The 18,308-nt window shown below is 42.8% G+C and overlaps 1 protein-coding gene across 10 annotated transcripts in view; it reads right to left on the bottom strand.

The window, feature by feature from the left end:
- PDGFRA (platelet derived growth factor receptor alpha) overlaps nt 1-18,308 on the bottom strand; it is a 46,651-nt gene that overhangs the window by 21,091 nt on the left and 7,252 nt on the right. For all 10 annotated transcript variants that reach the window (XM_068542938.1, XM_068542932.1, XM_068542939.1 and 7 more), the window contains 9 exons: nt 15,752-15,812; nt 13,983-14,300; nt 10,033-10,293; nt 8,895-9,025; nt 6,429-6,600; nt 6,146-6,335; nt 2,538-2,653; nt 1,479-1,605; nt 218-411 (listed from right to left, as the gene is read on the bottom strand). In XM_068542938.1, coding sequence (XP_068399039.1) covers nt 218-411; nt 1,479-1,605; nt 2,538-2,653; nt 6,146-6,335; nt 6,429-6,600; nt 8,895-9,025; nt 10,033-10,293; nt 13,983-14,300; nt 15,752-15,800 — 1,558 coding nt within the window. In that variant the 5' untranslated portion in view covers nt 15,801-15,812. The remainder of the gene's footprint in view (nt 1-217; nt 412-1,478; nt 1,606-2,537; nt 2,654-6,145; nt 6,336-6,428; nt 6,601-8,894; nt 9,026-10,032; nt 10,294-13,982; nt 14,301-15,751; nt 15,813-18,308) is intronic.

Genomic DNA, 18,308 nt, shown 5'->3' on the forward strand with positions numbered 1-18,308 from the left:
GCCGAGGGGCCTCTGCACAATGCGGTTTGGGATTTGAATCTGAAAGAAAGGGCTCCCACACAGATGCCCAGAGAAGGCCCGTTAACAGCATCCGGAGCTGCATTTCCACCGAGGGACCTGCATTCCTACAGGACCCCATCTGGGATTCAAAGTTCTGCTTGAGAGAGGAAGGGCTCGGCTGCTGACTCAGCGTTGTCCTGAGCCACGAGCTACTCACTGGGAGCCACCAACTTCAGCTCTCGGCTCTCCACCCCGAGGAGATTCTTAGCCAGGCATCGGACTGCAATGGTCTCCTCCACTTTGGCGAATGTCACTTGGCCCTCCACCATGCTCCTGTCTCGGGGGTGGACCTCCGTGATGATGTTTGAGACATTGTTGGCCAAAATCGTCCATGAAGTTTCGTTATTACATCTGGAGACGGAGAAAAAGGGTATAGGTATAGAGCCAGTTACGGGGAGTCGTGGGGGTGGGTGGAGCAGTGAGAATCATCTAAGACGGCAAGCAGCCCTGACTTTGTCTGCATTTGGGGGGGCTACAGGTTGATTTTCTTATTTTATGTGCAGATTGACATTCAACACCTTGTTCTCCAAGAGAGAATAAGCTACATGTGGGTATTTAAAAGTTAACTGGTTATGAAGACAAGGCAGAGATAAACAAGTTCAATCCAATAGAACTACCCATCCCAAGCCTTGAACCCATGAGCAACCTGGACTTCAAGAATGTTTAACTATCCCAACGTCCCACCCCTCCGAAGAGGCCTGCTGCCCTCCCTTCTCTCCATCCACACCGTGAGGACCCCCTCAGGTGTCACTAGGGTTAGACCTCGATTCCAGCTCCAGTCTGGATCCAAGTCTGCTGCCTTGTGGCCTGGGGGGGGGGGGGCGTGGGTCTAGGACTCTCCGTCTCCAGGAGAAGCAATGAGGCTTCTGAGCACAGCAGTCACTACAGGTGGGAGTGCAAATGTGCTGCTCACGTGCCCGCCGGGGAAGGGTGAGGGATGGGGGCTGAAGGAGGGACGGGTACCTTAACTCCCGCCACACAGCAGGGAGTGAGAAGACACCTGGGCAGCACCTTCATTTATTTTCACATGCCAGTCTAGCCACCAAGTAACATTCACCACAGATGAAACGTGAGGTGAAACTGTGGGCCAGGGTAGTAAAAATCCTCTTACAGCAGTTCTTTAGATTCATGCACTCTTCAGATTAGAGACCCTTTGAGAATCTGCTGAAAGCTGTCGACCTTCTTATAGCTACTCAGGAACACAGAAGTGCACCTGGGTGCATGCATGCCTGCATGCACACACACACACGAGGTCCATGTTCGGAACCCTATCTTGTAGTTTATGAGACTTAGGCCAAATAAGAATCACAAACACAAAAAAAAGGGCCAGCGAAAGAAGTAAAATGCACTTGAAGTCCTTTGTCCCGAGGAAGAAACATTTTGACCACAAATGGAAAAGGAATGTGTGATTTCCATACTTCTTAATATCTTTGCAAATCATCCACTCAATATCAGGAAGAGGGGTTCCTTCAGCTGTGCATCTCACTGTCTGGCCCCCATTAGAGCCATGGTGGTCGTCGACCAAGTCCAGAATGGATGACGGAACTGCAAGAGGTGAAAAGAAATCAGAATTGAATGGTTCGTGTCCCAGAAGTTCTGGGAATTATGAAGTGGAATTCCACGAGTTCAGAACTTGTCCGCGTGACATTCAAACCTACAAATCAAGCAGCCACTGAGTCATGTGCACAGTAACACTCCAGTTTGGACAGACCCACTTGGGTAAGAGCATGGTCACATTTTCAGTGATTTGGCATTTGTGCCCTGTGGTGTTTTAAATCTGCAGTGAAGAAAGCAAAAAGCCCCTGTGGTTATTTGGCTTGAAAGGCAAGAAGGCTCTTAAAATTATATTATAGCTTGGGAATCATCTAATGGATTCATCTAAATGGTATAATCTAAAGCAGCATTTACCAAAGTGCATCTATGGGATATTATTAGGTTTTAAAGATTTTTTTTAACCTGGGATCAAATAATTTAGAAATATGCTGATACTTGTATCACAGATTGACTTTGAGGGTCAAATGAGCCCACCTAAGACAATATGTGGCCCAAGGTAGGTGAGTATGTTCTGAACCAGAATGTAAAGACTTGGGCAATCCTTTCTGGGAAGGGCCACTGTACAAGGTCTACAAGTAAAGCAAAGCAAAAAGGCCAAACACTCTGGAACAATCTAAGGTCATCCAGACCAAAAAGCATCATGTCACTCTTCCCAGACCACATTGAGAAGCAGATGGTGAGGAAGCTAGTGGAGCCTAGGAATTCCCAAAGTATTCCAGGCTAGCCTGGAACCTCCCAGAATTATGTGGATTTATAAGTCCAGCAAAGCTATCCCTGACATGTGACATCTACAGTCCCTGCTTCTCCCCTAAAAGGGCTGCTTTTCCCTCCACGACCTGGGGGAGAAGCGCCAGGCTCTCCTCGGGAGACTCTCAGTCACGCATCCACTGAGCTGGCATTATCTTTATACAGCCCTTACATACCTTGAGTTAAGAGTTCAAAAGTATAGCTCTTCACATCGTCTTCATTTTGAACTACAATAGTATAATGGCCGCTGTCTTCTTCCTTAGCTCGGATCAGCTTTAATTTGCTTCGATACCTTAAAAGAAAAGGACTTTGTTTCAGCAAGTTGTAGCCAAATAAATTCTAATCGTTAAGTAATAACCACATTCAATTCGAATTTTGTTTTTTGTAAAAAAGTAAAAACACCTTGTTTTCTTGTCCATATCATCGCTCTCTGGGATTTCTGATACACTTTCTACGCACTGAAGGTCTGAGTCATAGACGCTTAATTCTTAAACATAAGACGGGAAAACCTGAGATGAGCAATGGCTTATGTGGCTACAAGAGCAGTCAGCTCTGCTAAGGCCAGACTTCTGAATGGGAATAAACCCACCAACTTTCCTTTTTTTTTTTTAACCCTTGATTTTTACCTTTTAAAAAAATACTTGCTTCCCCTAAATAATCACCATTTGAGTGATTAGCCAAACAATGGAACATCCTTGGAAGAAAGAAGGAGGACACCGTCTCTGTATCGATCCGAAGAGGTCACTAGGGTTTAAAATTCCTGCTTGCTTGTATTTGCTTTAAGAAACTCTGGAAGGTTTCATAAGAACCTAACATAACTAACAAAAGTATTCCCCTGGGGGTGGAGAGGAGGGGGTACCGAGGAACATGAGGACAGGAGTGGAATAAGGTTTCTTACAATGCACTGTCTTTAGGCTTGAATGATTTTAAAACACAGGACTCATCTTAAAAACTAAATAAATTAGAGAAACATAGTCCTTCATACTTCATTAATGGGAAGCTTCTCCAAAAGGTTTCTTACACATATAATAAATGACATTTGGCCATGAGTATGTGTGTGTGTGCACGTGTGTGTGTGCATCTATAAAGTAATTGCCCATTTGACTGTCATTAACAAAACAGTACAGTGTGATAGGCTTCCCTGGTGGCGCAATGGTTAAGAATCTGCCTGCCAAGGCAGGGGACATGGGTTTGAGCCCTGGTCCGGGAAGATCCCACATGCCACAGAGCAACTAAGCCTGTGTGCCACAACTACTAAGTCTGCGCTCTAGAGCCCACGAGCCACAACTACTGAGCCCTCGCGCCTAGAGCCCGTGCTCCGCAACGAAGAGTAGCCCCCGCTCGCCGCAACTAGAGAAAGCCCATGCACAGCAACAAAGACCCAACACAGCCAAAAATAAAAATAAATAAATAAACAAATTTATAATTTAAAAAAAAAACAGGGGCTTCCCTGGTGGCGCAGTGGTTGAGAATCCGCCTGCTAATGCAGGTGACACGGGTTTGAGCCCTGGTCTGGGAGGACCCCACGTGCCGTGGAGCAACTAGGCCCGTGAGCCACAACTACTGAGCCTGCCCGTCTGGAGCCTGTGCTCTGCAACAAGAGAGGCCGCGATAGTGAGAGGCCCGCGCACCGCGATGAAGAGTGGCCCCTGCTTGCCACAACTAGAGAAAGCCCTCACACAGGAACGAAGACCCAACACAGCCAAAAATAAATTAATTAATTAATTAAAAATAAATAAATAAATAAAAATTAAAAAATAAAAAAAAATTTAAAAAAAACAGTACAGTGTGGAACTGTGAGTGAAAAGAAGGTGGAGTGAGAGGAAGAGCACTGGTCATGAAGGGAGGAGACCTGGGGCATGACTGAACCTCTCCATGCCTCAGGTTCCTTATGTGTAGCATTGGAAAGCTGTATGCAAGTGTCATTTTGAGAATTAATTACATGAAATCATCTATAGGAAAGCATTTCAGAGGCTCCAAAATACCCTGCTAATGTAGAGTCTTCTAGCCCAAGACGCCAGGTGCTGGGACCTGTGACGAGAGCATGCTGGGCTGGCTTTCCCTCTGCCACACCACACTGGACACACTCTGGAATAGACTTCTTTAGAGTCCCCTTAGCACCCCTGGCTGCCAATGACCAGACAGTCTTTTGTCGTTCATTTCCTGCACTTGTTCAGCCAAGGAAGCTGGTGGATCCACTAGTTTTTGGGGTTTTTTTTAAATTTATTTATTTTATTTATTTATTTTTGGCTCTGTTGGGTTTCCGTTGCTACGCGTGGGCTTTCTCTAGTTGCGGTGAGCGGGGGCTACTCTTCGTTGCGGTGCGCAGGCTTCTCATTGTGGTGGCTTCTCTTGTTGCAGAGCACGGGCTCTAGGCACACGGGTTCAGTAGTTGTGGCTTGCGGGCTCTAGAGCGCAGGCTCAGTAGTTGTGGCGCACGGGCTTAGTTGCTCCGCAGCATGTGGGATCTTCCCGGACCAGGGCTTGAACCCGTATCCCTGCATTGGCAGGCGGATTCTTAACCACTGTGCCACCAGGGAAGCCCGGATTCACTAGTTTTAAGTTAAGCCAGACACCCCTCCATCATATGCATCCTATGTTCCCTTGCCCATCATGGGGACCAGATGTGCTGCAGGAACTCTCGAAGCACCTGAACAGGCCACTCTCCTGGACCACTAAGCTGACGACCGCTGTCTGGCCATCGCTATTTACTGTAGCTTGCAGACAGCCCTCAGACGGGTGTCTCAAGTGTTGGCTGTGCCAGGATCACCCTATTCCTCTCTGGCCTCACAGCCTAGTGGAAAGTTGGGCACTGCCCACCTCTTTGTGCACCTCCATTTCGTGTCATCAGAAAGCCTTCCAGATTCAGTATCCCACTTCTTTTTCCATCACTGTTCCACAGAGGTTTCCACGACCATTTTCCCAGATGTCACTTCTCAATTACACATGGAATTTAGTTCAGAAAGAAGAAAGCGAATCCTGAGGTTAAGCAAACTGATGAGAGAGGGGTTCTGTCTTCTCTTCTTCCCTGAAGGCTTGAAATAGAGGACTGTGTCTCCCTGGGATGGTTTCTGACAAAGGTGCAGGGCTGGATTAGCTGAGCCCTTCAAGAGGTACCTTCTACTCCTAAATTCTAATCAGAGCTTAAAACTGCAAGAGACCTCAAAATATCATCTGGTCCAGTTCCTCGCCTTGAAGGACACAAGGTATTATTAACCCTACATTATAGATGGGAAAACTGAGGCTGAAGGGTGACTTACCCAAAACTCCACCACTGGTTAAGAGATGACAGCAGTCTCCCGACTCCTCAGAGGGCAGGGATCCAAACTATTCACTGTATGTCTTCTCCTAACCACATTTAACCAGACACTACTCTTATTTCCCATGGAGGCCTCACTGGGGCAAATGCGTTTCAAATGAAGCCAGCAATGTTTTGTTTCATGTAGGTTTATGTGCTAATTGCCCTGGAACTGTAATCACCATACAAGTGGGTCCAATTTTACTTTCTTTCCTCCATCCCTTGCTGAATCCAGCAACGTATCTTTCATTGGGAGCAGAGATTTTCAGTTCTTCTTTTTCTCATTTGATCATAAACTTACCAACATATTATTACTGCATTGCAATGTTATCAGGAAAGGTACTTGATTTCCACTATCTCCTATTTCTGACTGCTAAATTTTCTATATGGACTCTTGGTTTGGGTTGTAAGACACGCACAAACCTCAGTCTATCTAGGAATACACAATAAAAAGAAAAGGCATACTCAGGAAGGGTGTTTCTTTACCTTATTTCCTGAATCTTTTCTATGTCAGTGGTGATCTCCGTGAGATTCTCAATCAGAGTCAGGTTGTCCTTCAGCCAGGCTATCCTGGGAGGGGGGTAGGCCTGCACGTCCACCACAAAATGTTTGACTTCATGCAGGTTGACAGCTTCCGACGGGCTGAAGTTGGGTTTGATTTCAATAAACCCTTTCTCTGTACGGGGAAAAGTTTCCATTAAACAATGATTACCGCATAGTGGATCCCCGAGCAGCACAGCCGATGGACATTTTAGAAAGCAGAACATACCATGCACAGAAATGGTGACTTTCTTCATTTCTTTGACCTCCTTGGTGGCCTGGCGGGCAGCACATTCGTAATCTCCGCTATCTTTCACCGTGGCCTCGGGGACCATCAGAGTGTACACCAATTTGATGGACGGGACCTTGGTTTCCTCCAGCATTGTGATGCCTTTGCCTTTCTACAGAAAAAGGGGAGGAAAACCGACTTTAGCAAGCTAGCTCCTAAGAGTGAACCCTCACGTAAGCTACGGACTCTGGGTGATAATGATGCACCGATATGGGTTCACGGATTGTAACAAGTGTACCGCCCTGTGGGGATGTGATGGGGGAGGTTGCTCTCGTGTGAGCCCAGGAGCTATGCAAGAAATCTCAGTACTTTCGCCTCAATTTTGCTGTGAACTTAAAACTGCCCTAAAAAATAAAGTCTAATTAAAAAAAGGGTTTTTTTTAAGCTCACTCCTTTGAAAATCCTGTTTAAAAAGATATTTAATGACATAGAAAGGTGTTTGTGCTATACTGCCACAGGAAAAATACGTAACAAAGTACTATTTAAAGTATAGTAGCTATTAATTATTACATTTATAAAGTATTTAAAGGATTTATCTCCCTAAAATTTTAATGGGGGTGTTCTGGGAAGTGACTTTTCCTGTTTCTCTAAATTTTATGAAGTTACAACAATAAGCCTACATTACTTTTAATATCAAACAAAAATATGATTTATAAACCAATACTTTGATTATATATTTTGGGGCCAAACAGCACATAGTTTGGTTTCAAGGGGAAAAAAAATTTATCTCCAATAAATGAAATGTTTCTGTTTTAAGGGTTAAAGGCAATCAGGTATGAACAGAAAAATCAGATAGCTTTACATTTCAGCGAAGATATATATATATATATATATATATATATAGGTCTGTGAATGTCTCTTCAATACATGAGGTTTATAAGGCAATATGTAAAAATGCCCAACTTCCAATCAGATGCCCTGGAGAGAAAGGAAAGGGGCAGCAAAAGCATGGGGGAGAGAAATGGATAAAAGAAGAGATACTAGGGACTTCCCTGGTGGCGCAGTGGTTAAGAGTCCGCCTGTCAATGCAGGGGACACGGGTTCGAGCCCTGGTCTGGGAAGATCCCACATGCCGCGGAGCAACTAGGCCCGTGCAGCACAACTACTGAGCCTGCGCTCTAGAGCCCGTGAGCCACAACTGCTGAGGCCCGTGCGCCTGGAGCCCGTGCTCCTCAGCGGGGGAGGTCACCACAAGGAGAAACCTGCGCACCACAACAAAGAGTAGACTGCGTTCGCCACAACCAGAGAAAGCCCGTGCGCAGCAACGAAGACCCAACGTAGACAAAAATAAAAATAAATAAATTTATTAAAAAAAAGAAGAGATACTATAAAATGCCAAAAAAAGAGCAAGGAGCCGAAATTTGCAAACTAGGAGTGAAGGGGGAAAAAAAGCATGTATATACATATATGTTTTTTGTTCTCCATGAGGACCCTGCATTAAACACTGTTAATTGTTTCTGCGTGGGACCATCACAGCCTTTCACAATGGTTCATATACATTTACCACAATGCATTAGAATGAATGAGACCCAGGATTAACATATACGCACCGCTATATATAAAACAGGAAAACAACAAGGACCTACTGTATAGCACAGGGAACTATACTCAAAATCTTATAATAACCTATAATGGAAAAGAATCTGAAAAAGAATATATGTATGTATAACTGAATCCGTTTACTGTACACGAAACTAACACCACACTGTAAATTAACTATACTTCAATTAAAAAAAAAAAAACAGAATGAATGAGACCCTATGTGTAAATCGCCAGGGATCAGAGATGGCACGGTGGCTCCCCTTCCCCACTTCCATCTCCACTCCTCCCTCCTTCTCCCTCTTTCTGTACATGGGCCAGCTTTTAACAGAGTGCTTGGGATTTGGCAAACATCATTAAATCTTTGTTGAATGACTCAAGTTATGCCTGTTCACTGAAGAAAACCATGCAAAGAAAGACCAGGCAGGCAGGAGGCAGAAGTATCATGGGTGTCCATAAAGCAGAAATAGAAGGGGGCAGGCAATCAACATTATCAAATGCCTCAAAACCCAAAGGCATGAGAGCCAAGAAAAGGAGAATTCATGACTCTCTCAGCAATCAGCAAATTTTAAAATCCATTCATTTTTTAATTTTTTTGGTTGTTATCTTGTAGCCATAGAACCTTCCGGTTTCTTTCATACTTATGAGAAAAAGGGGTCAGTGTGAAATATCTATGCATTCTGTCCAGCTGTCATCATCTCAGACTCTCCCATTGCTCCAAGAGCCATGAAGTCATCTGGTCAGTGAGCAGCTTAGAGATGGGAAGCTGAGGTCTAGAGGAGGTCAGTGCCATGCCCCATCAGCGATGGGTCTTTGGACCCCTCCTGTACTCCATTCCATGCCACCAGGGGCCGTGAGGGTACCTACCACTTGTCCAGGGTAAGTCCACTGAAGGTCCACAACCTCATTGTTAAAGACGGCGCAGGTGACCACAATCGATTCCCCTGCCTTATATACAGTTTTAAGAGCTTCCATTTCCAGATCAAGTTCTGATGTTGCTATTTCAAAAAAGAACAAACACAAGGACCTAAATATCCACAGTATAGTTAGGATCTTATAAGGTTTGGGCTTTTTTAAGATGACCCTGAAAAATAATTTGCAAATCACCTTGATCAAGACAAAATATTGAAAATCTCAGAAGCCTTGATTTGCGTTGACATACATAATTTGGCACAAAATAAGACACACACACACATACACACGCAGAACAATAACAATAGTAAAAATAAACTCCAATTAAACAGAAGACCACATTTGAACCGGCAAGCATTTGGGTTAATTACAACTGCAGCCACCTTTATTGATGGATGTACTCAGCCTTTACTGACCTGCACTCCCCTATAGGCACTAGTTCCCACCCCATCGCTTATTCTCCTCTTCTCTCCCACTCTGCTCCCCAGGTATTCTCAGCACTTCGAGAACCTAGCACAGAGCCAGGCATAAAATAAGCCCTTCACAAAAGTTAAATGGCACATTCTCGCTAACGCCACACCTACACGTAAGTGTTCGATAAATCTGTTGCCCCAAGCATGGTTTATACTTTCCCATTTGCATTAACCACTCGCATCAAAGGGATGAAGTCGACAACCACCAGCTTTTCTCAAAATCAAAATCACTTTTCTTAAGTTACTAAAATTAACCTAGGGGTCCAACCCCCACAGGTGTGTGTTTGTTGTTAGGGCCTTTGTAGTCAGGAATGTGACTAAACAGTAAGAGGCTTATGCAAGAAAAGAATTCCTTAGAGTGTTTTGAAGTCAACTGATGAAACACAAAATCTTACAGGGGTAGGAAAGCTTTTGCCTTTGGTATTGCTAAGCTTCGTACTGTTACAGCCACAGAAGTCAGCTTAACATTGTACGGTAAGGGTGGGATCCTAAGTTCCCATATCAGAATTTGGGGTCTCCCATCACCAGGGACTAAGATTAAAAAAAAAAAAAAACCTACATGCATCTGACTGTTTTGCCTGTAACTCTTATTTTAAGAAGGAGGGAGAGGGCACAAGTACCTTTTAAAGCATAAACATTGAATGGGATGGTCTGGAACTTCTTCCCCCTGACGGTGGCCTCGCAGATATAGGGTCCGACAGTGAAGGTTCCATTAAAGCCTTGTCTGCTGTCATAGGAGGCGTGCACCACCCCGTCACTGCTGAGTAAGATCACTGGTGTCTCAGGATCAGTCGTTCGACAAGGAATGATGGCAGAATCATCGTCCTCCACGATGACCAAGTAATCTGTCATTCCTAGAGGTACGAAGGCGACATCTGGGTCTGAGGTTTGAAAAAGAAAGAAAAACATGTTAGGGATTAATTTCATCTTTACACATACATGCAGAAAAATTATTCCTTTGCCATTAATCAAATTCAAAGGTATGAATTTTACCTTCACACATATATATAGAAGTGTCACCCCACTGACATTAATCATCATAAAAGCTAGAAGGTTCATACTTTTTAAAGTATGAACAATACCAAATTGCCTATACCCTCATAAAAAATACTGATGATAAATATAAATATTAGTCAGGAATTGAGGTAAAAATTTAAACAACTACTAAAAACAACAAAAAATGGACAACAAAATAATCAGGTCTGTTCAAAACATGAGAAAATACTTATAATTTTTAAATTATGCAATGCTTTTGACAATGCTTATGGCCTATAGTCAGTATTACTGAAAAGGAGTACAGAAACCTACCTATTAAAAAAAATGACTCTCAAATAATAAATAAAATGTATAATCCCATAGCTTGAGAATTTCCTTTTCAAAAGAAAACCAGCTACTTAAGCTACTATGGTAAGAAGTACTGAGAGTCTCAAGCATCAGTTTCGCAAAGGATGTGCAACTCTTCATAACTGCAAACAAGATCTCTGACAATGCAGGGCCTAGCCAGATGATGTCTGTGCTGGGGCAAGGGAGGAACAAGAAGAACCTTTGGACTGGTTATTCCCCAGCAGTCCAGTGGTTAGAACTCCTCACTCTCACTGCCAAGGGCCCAGGGTTCGATCCCTGGTCGGGGAACTAAAATCCCGCAAGCTGCACAGCACAGCCAAAAAAAAAAAAGAAGAATCTTTGGGCAATCTTAGGCAGATCAAAACTCCAAGACCCAGGGACCTTTAACAAACCCACCTTCCTACCATTGTCTTCACAACAGAAGAGGGGGGCGGTATTTATGGTGGGAATGACGGGTAACATTCTAAATACCTACCCTTTTTGAAACATTTTTTTTTTTGATTGCTAGGAGGGAAGGCTGATATAGATAAGAGTGTCAGAACAGAAGTGAAGAGGGTCTAGATCCATGGAGCACCCACTGTTACAGAAGGCAGGAAGAGGAGCCAATTTTAAAAACTTGAGAAGACAGAAAGGTATGAAGATACACTTCTGAAAGCCCCTTACTCTACCTCTGCTAAAATGACACGGATGGCAAGAGCTGTAAATGGTTTATATGTTGGTTTATTTGAAACCAAGTACTCTTTAATTCACCCATCCATATATTAAAATTGCCATGACTTGAATTTGTGTTTAGAGTTGCAAATTCTTGCACTCTGTTAGCAAAGATTCCAGCAAACAAAGCTGCAAGTTAATTTCAGGTTAAAATATACAGTTTGATATCCATTACACATCAGCCAGAGCTTCCTTTAAAATGCAAGTCTCCGCTACCATCATGTGTTACCTATGCAATGTTTAAATAACATGGTGGTCCTTCTTTTAACAACTGTCCTTGGAAGAAGCCAATATATACAGATACAGGTACAGATATAGATACAGGTACAGATATAGACATAGATCATTACAAAGGAGTACCCAGGCAATGCTAGGAGGGTGGTAGACCAAATGCATCTCAAGCTCACGGCTAAGGCTAGTTAATTAGGGTGCTGTGGGAAAGCACCACACCTTCCTCCAGCAACGGGGCCTGGCTCTGAAATCCATCACAACCCTAGGCCATGCCCTCCAGAGATGCTTCCAGACAATGAGTGTGTGGAACAGGGGTTCCTTAGCCTGGAGGACTCCCCAGCTTTCTTTGCCCAGAGGTCTAGTACTCATCTACCCCACCTTCCTTCCCACTCTCCTTCATTCAGGGTCACACTTACAATGCAGGCAGACAGTTCTCCCAGCCTCTGCTGGATCCCTCCCCATTTTCTCTCATAAGCCTCTCTCCTAGTAAAACCCTTACATACTTAATCCCACCTTACTCCTATCCTGGCATGTGCTTCTTGGAGGACAAGAGACAACATCAACCTGAATGTTTATTAAAAAGAAAAAAATCTATTCCAACTCATCAAGAGTAAATACAGGCGCACCTCGGTGTATTGCACTTTGCTTTATTGCGCTTCGCAGATACTGAATTTTTTTACAAATTGAAGGTTTGTGGCAACACTGCATCAAGAAAATCTCTCAGTGCCATTTTTTCCAACAGCATTTCACTCAGTCTGTGTCTCTGTGTCGCATATTAGTAATTCTTGCAGTATTTCAAACTTTCTCATTGTTATTATCTTTGTTACAGTGATCTGTGATCAGCGATATTTGATGTTACTATTGCAAAAAGATTACAACTCACTGAAGGCTCAGATGATGGTATTTCTAGCAATAAAATATTTTAAACTTACGGTATGTACATTGTTTTTTTAAGACATAATGCTATTGCACACCTAATAGGCTACAGTATAATTCAAACGTAACTTTTATATCCACTGGAAAACCAAAAAAGATTTGTGTGACTCGCTTTATTGTGATATTGGCTTTAATGTGGGGGTCAGGAACCAAACCTGTAACATCTCCAAGGTATGCCTGTATATGTTTTATTGAATTTAAGAAATAGCATGGTTATTTGGAAACTATTATAATGATCTATGAGCAAGTCCAACGTAAGGCCTACCTAATTACTTTCTGGCCCCAGCACTTAGCAGTGCCTGTCACACAAAGCATACACAGTAAATATTTGTTGAACTTGATCAAACTGAATAGAAATGAGTACATTTCATATATCTCAAAAATAACTAAATTTCCTTGTCAATTGCATTATTATGAATTTTCATCAAATCTTTAACCGTGGTCATTTTTAAGTCTTTTGTCATTTACAGACAGTTCTGGGTATACTCTGATGCTTTTGCAAAAATGTTCCTATAAAAGGGTTTCATCTTCAAGGAATTCATGGAAAAAACTCTGACAAGTACAGGTTTCTGGTAACTGACTATACTGCTGAACTGAATGAATAAGCATTTTCAGAACTCTAATGGAAAACTGATGAATTCATAAAAGTGCTAACAAAAGATCAAGATGAAAAAAAAAAATTAATTACGTGGGACTGAGTGAACTGATGAGGATGATTATAATTTTTGTGACTTTCTGTTTGAATAAAAAAAAAAAATCCCACAAGGACTCAGAGGCAAAAAATATACAAATCAATTATCACTGCAAAGTAAAGGAGCTGTTAGAGTGGAGGATTACTCGACTGAATGTCAATATTATGACATAGTATGAGTGTGTTTCGTGTTTGGTAATTGCAATCATTGTTGCTTTTGTTGTGGTCGTCCATTTACAATGCTTGGTGCCAGTTTATTTGTGTCTTGTAAAAATAAAATACAGTGTGTGTGGAAAAAAAAAATACTGAACGTAGCAAAACATATGTAGTCAGTTATTAATGAGTTGATCTCATTCAGGCAGGTAAGAAAAAAAAAAAAAAGAAATGAGTGCATTTCAGACATTCTGCACAATGCCAATAAAAGATGCCACAATGACAATGATTTTCAAAACTTAATACAGTTCCAAAATATTAACAGTGAATATTTCTAGATGACAGCATGACAAATGATCTTGATTTAAGTTTGTGTGTTTGCCTATAGTTTTCAAATTTTCTCCAATGAAAATTTATTATTTTTATACTTTTTAAAGCTCTCATACAATTAACAGGAGAGACGGGACGACGATAAGCTTGGTCCAGGGGACCCAGGCAACTCACCTGGCACATAGATGTAAATGCGTCTGCCCTCGATCTCGCTTTCTTCCAACTGCGTGTGGTTGTAATAGCAAGTGTACAGCCCTGTGTGGGCCGCCGAGGCACTGACCACTTCCAGCACCGTCACAAAAAGGCCACTGTTGTTCTCCTCGTTTCTGATTTCCACATTGGGGTTCTCTTCTTCAGACATGGGGTACTGCCAGCTCACTTCACTCTCCCCAAAGCATCTCAGAGAAAAGGATGAATTCAGCTGCACAACCCTCTCGTTTTCATTGGGCAGGATGGAGGGTAATGAAAGCTGGCAGAGGATGAGGCTCGGCCCTGTAAAAGGAAACATGCTCTGAATAGGATGCAGTCCAAAAGGACGGTCTCACCCAGAGCAGCTTCTATGAACAATGACCATTTCTACGCAAAAATCCGTTAGCCTGGATGCCCGTGAAAGGCCCCCCATTATAACAGCACCGCATCTGCTGAGAGCAGCAAATGCTCCTAAGGCCTCAATAGCCCCTGGATTCACCCCTCCAAACACTCCAATGGATAGAGGACGTCTGACTCCAACTCCATATTTTAGACTCTTATGTGTGACCATGAAATATCCCAAGATAGCATAAGCTCAAGCACACATGCGTTCTTTACTGTGGACAGGGAACGCAGACAGTAGTAAAGACACAAGGCAGATTCGTGCTCAAGAAGTATGCATCTTCCGTTCCTCTCAAACCTCTGGCGTGCCTCCTCTCTAATGACTTCCAGAAACCAAAGCAGGAGGATGTGGATTTCAATTCAAAAAGAATAGTCAAGCCCAAGAGCAAAAACTCTTAAGTTCATCTTAGAACTAAAATGTCAGTTTAGCTTCCTCTGTCTATAAAACTGGTAGAAGAGATATTATGACTTAATTAATTATTCATTAATGTTCTCTAACCTCCCTCTGAGCCTGGTGTGGGAATCCCACCCAACTTCAGTATGTGTCCACTGTGATTGATCAGCTTTGTTAACAGGGAAGTGGTAAGTACACCTGGGTCACTATCCTGCAGATGGGGAATACTGAGTGGACTTCAGAACTCCTAAATCACTGATAATGCTCAGTTCTACCATATCCATCTAGGTAAGACCTAAAGAGACTAATAGGCTTAAGTTAACTCCTCAGACTAGAAAAACACTGGCGTCATGCTGAACATCTGCAATTTATAAATATCTGGATGAAAACTAAGAAAGTCCAATAAATATTTCAACAAATGGCCCCAATGGCATCCTCCTGTTGGAGAAGAGTTAGTAAGCTTCCCCAAGAGTCAAATAGTCTATTAATTCGATTTCAAGGCCAAAGGTGATTCTAAGATTTTGTAGCAATTAAAGCATCTTCCACTTAAGACAGGTATAACTTTAGACAGGTATGATTTTCTAGATGAGAATTTTCCATTATTTGTTTCCTTTGAGCATTCTTGAATTTCCCTGATCCACCTCTACTGGAAACCCATGTCCCAGGAAATGGAAGAGGGCGGTGGGCAAATTTAGACTATTCTTCCTAACAATATTTCAACGCCATGATTACACATATAAAGAACATTCTTTTTGAATTGGAATTAGTGCAATACAGCAGAGGGAACTGAAGGTTTGTGGTCATTCTAGATAATGTCCCATAGGTTTCTACTTCTCTTTACTCTTTTGGACTGTTTGCAGTATGCACAGTATAGGTCATATACCCACAGAGCACAGAACTTAGGGAAAAAAAAGATTTCCCCTAGGACAATGAGCTCAGATAGGCCTGGGATCCATACCTGTGAGGAGACAGCCTAAGACCAGGAGTGCCCCATGGGAAGTCCCCATAGTTCTGGAAAACTGAAAAAGTCAAAAGTCAAACAGAAACAATATTAGTCAATAAAACAATCCGTGAGCCTAGTTCTCTTTGCGCTTCGCACTATGGAAAATGTGTTTTTTTCTTTTTATAGTTATTAAATTGCCTTTTTATTTATTTATTTTTTTGAATTTTATTTTATTTATTTTTTTATACAGCAGGTTCTTATTAGTCATCAATTTTATGTTAACAGCACCATTTTAGTCAACAACATCCTGGTTTAAGATTCACAGTTAAAACAGTAAGATGCCTAAGAAGCAGAAATCAGATGGCCTTGTGCGGCCCCAAGATCATGACAGGAGCCATCTGAAGCCAAAACCCTTTTTGATTGCCTGCAGCTTTCAAGTTCCAAAACGTCTCACTTTATTGTCTTGGAATATGTCCAAACGTACAGAAGAATGGTTCCTCTTAAACCATTTAAATAAAGATTGCGAAAAACAAATAAACACATGTATTTACTCAACTTCTAAACTTGAGCTGTTTTCACTCAAAATGCGTTGTCATTTGCTTCGTGTTTCGCTAACAGAAAATACTTGGTCACATCCTCGGTAACTTTTGTAAAAGATGCTTGGGCTGCCAACAAGTACCTTAATACTTAAGAGCCATTCTGGTATAGACGTTTTACAAGTTGCACTAACCCAATGTCACTTAGAGGATGTCATAGGCAGGCCTGTACCAGGCTCAGGCCTGGGCCCCCAGCCCAAGTTCTCCCAGGACCTGTTACATTCACAGTCAAGCTAAACAAGGCACAGAAAAGCCGAGGGCACAGGCATGGAAGGAGGATCAGTAAAGGAAGTGAAAAAGGGAGAGGAAGTGTGAGAGAAAAGTGTGGCTAAATTCTTGTGTTTCAGGGATGCAGTAAACCACAGGATAAAATTCAATGGATGATTCGTTTTCACACAGGTACCTGTACCTGCAAAAGCAAAGTTCTCCACCCTGATTTCCTGCAACAAATTCTAGGGAATGGAAGAGGAGTAGAGAGAGAGAGACACTGAAACTGAATGTCCCTAAGACAAAACAGGGAAAAGCAGTGGGCAAGAAAGGGGGGATAAGGAAAATTAACGGAGGGAAAAATGAAAAGAAGGACCCATATTGCCCGGCAGTAAAACCACTGAAAAATCCATTTTGGTCCACCCTCTGAAAAGGCCCCTCTCCTTTATCCTTTTCTTTCCATGCACACCCCCCCAAATTTTATTATCTCCCCCTTCACTTCCCACATGAAGTCACTGAGAAAGTGATCTTCCTGAAGTCGACCACGATGAGCTTGCAGGTATTGGGGCTGCTGAGCACCCAAGTTTCAATTAAAGAGGCTCCACTGAGGGGCCTGGGCAGGGGCGCAAGCTTTAAGGTGACCCATAAAAATCACCTAAGCCTTGGCCTGGGAGGTACTGGGTCTCTGAGTTGCTCAAAACCCCAACTCATGCAATGGAAATGAGTTCATGGGACTTAATTTGTTCCATCACTGACTTTGATGTGTGTACATGATTCCTGAGTAAGCTGTCTAAAAAACAAAACAAGAGAAGAAATTCATGTATGCCCGTGTTTAGCCCTTGTTTTCTTCTTTTTTTTTTTTTTTTGGTTGCAGAGGATCCAGTTGATAATAGCCTAGTAGTTTTTGGTGGAGCCTGAGAGCTTCATCATGTATTCTTGCTTGGAAGTGGCAACTGGCCTACCTGCAGACATCAGATTTCTGCCCTATTCAATTCTACCAGTTAAATGGAGGAGGAAGAAAGACAGAGTGAAAGATGGAATGCTGGTAACAGTGAGTGGGCTGGACAGGAAAAAAATGATAATTCTGTTTTCTCCAAAGCAGGAACGAGAAACCAATATTTATTGAGCCAAAGTTGTCATGTGTATGCCATGTTTGTTAATAATAACCCTGTGAAATATCTGATTTTAAAAAGTGCCGCTTGAGGCTCAGAGAGGTTTAGCAAATGACCCCAAATCACACTGTTGGTGGTGAAGCCAGGATTCTAACACCACGTCTGTGTAATGAAAAAACACGCTCTCTGCAATCCACCATATGTTCTCTCTCAAGGGAAGGTCAGTGTTTCAACCCTCTGTGCTCCCTCCACCCCCAACTATTTCCTAATGCAAACTGGGGCCCTGCTTTCCTCCTCTGCTCACTGCCGCAGTGAGAGCAGCACAATGTGTTGTGAACCCAAATGCAATTTGCACAATGCTAGCTGGCTGATGGCTTCCAAGGATCCTGGCGTGTGCCCAGGGATGCAGGGTCTCCTCACTGCTGCGGTGACGGGCACAGCGGGCCCCAGAGCCAGGCTGGCCAGACTGATTTACCACAATTAGCAGTAACGGCCTGTGTGTTTGTACATATAAATATCAGCCTCCCACTGATAATCCACTTAGCAAACTTCAAAGGAGCCCTCCAGAGCCAGCTTGATGTCTTGGGTTTTATCACATTTATATCCTGCATTCCTTTAGCTGGGCTTGCCAATGATGCATCTTTAAAGCATTCCCGA

This window comes from Eschrichtius robustus, chromosome 4 (genome assembly GCF_028021215.1).
Source record: "Eschrichtius robustus isolate mEscRob2 chromosome 4, mEscRob2.pri, whole genome shotgun sequence".
Lineage (NCBI taxonomy): Eukaryota > Metazoa > Chordata > Mammalia > Artiodactyla > Eschrichtiidae > Eschrichtius > Eschrichtius robustus.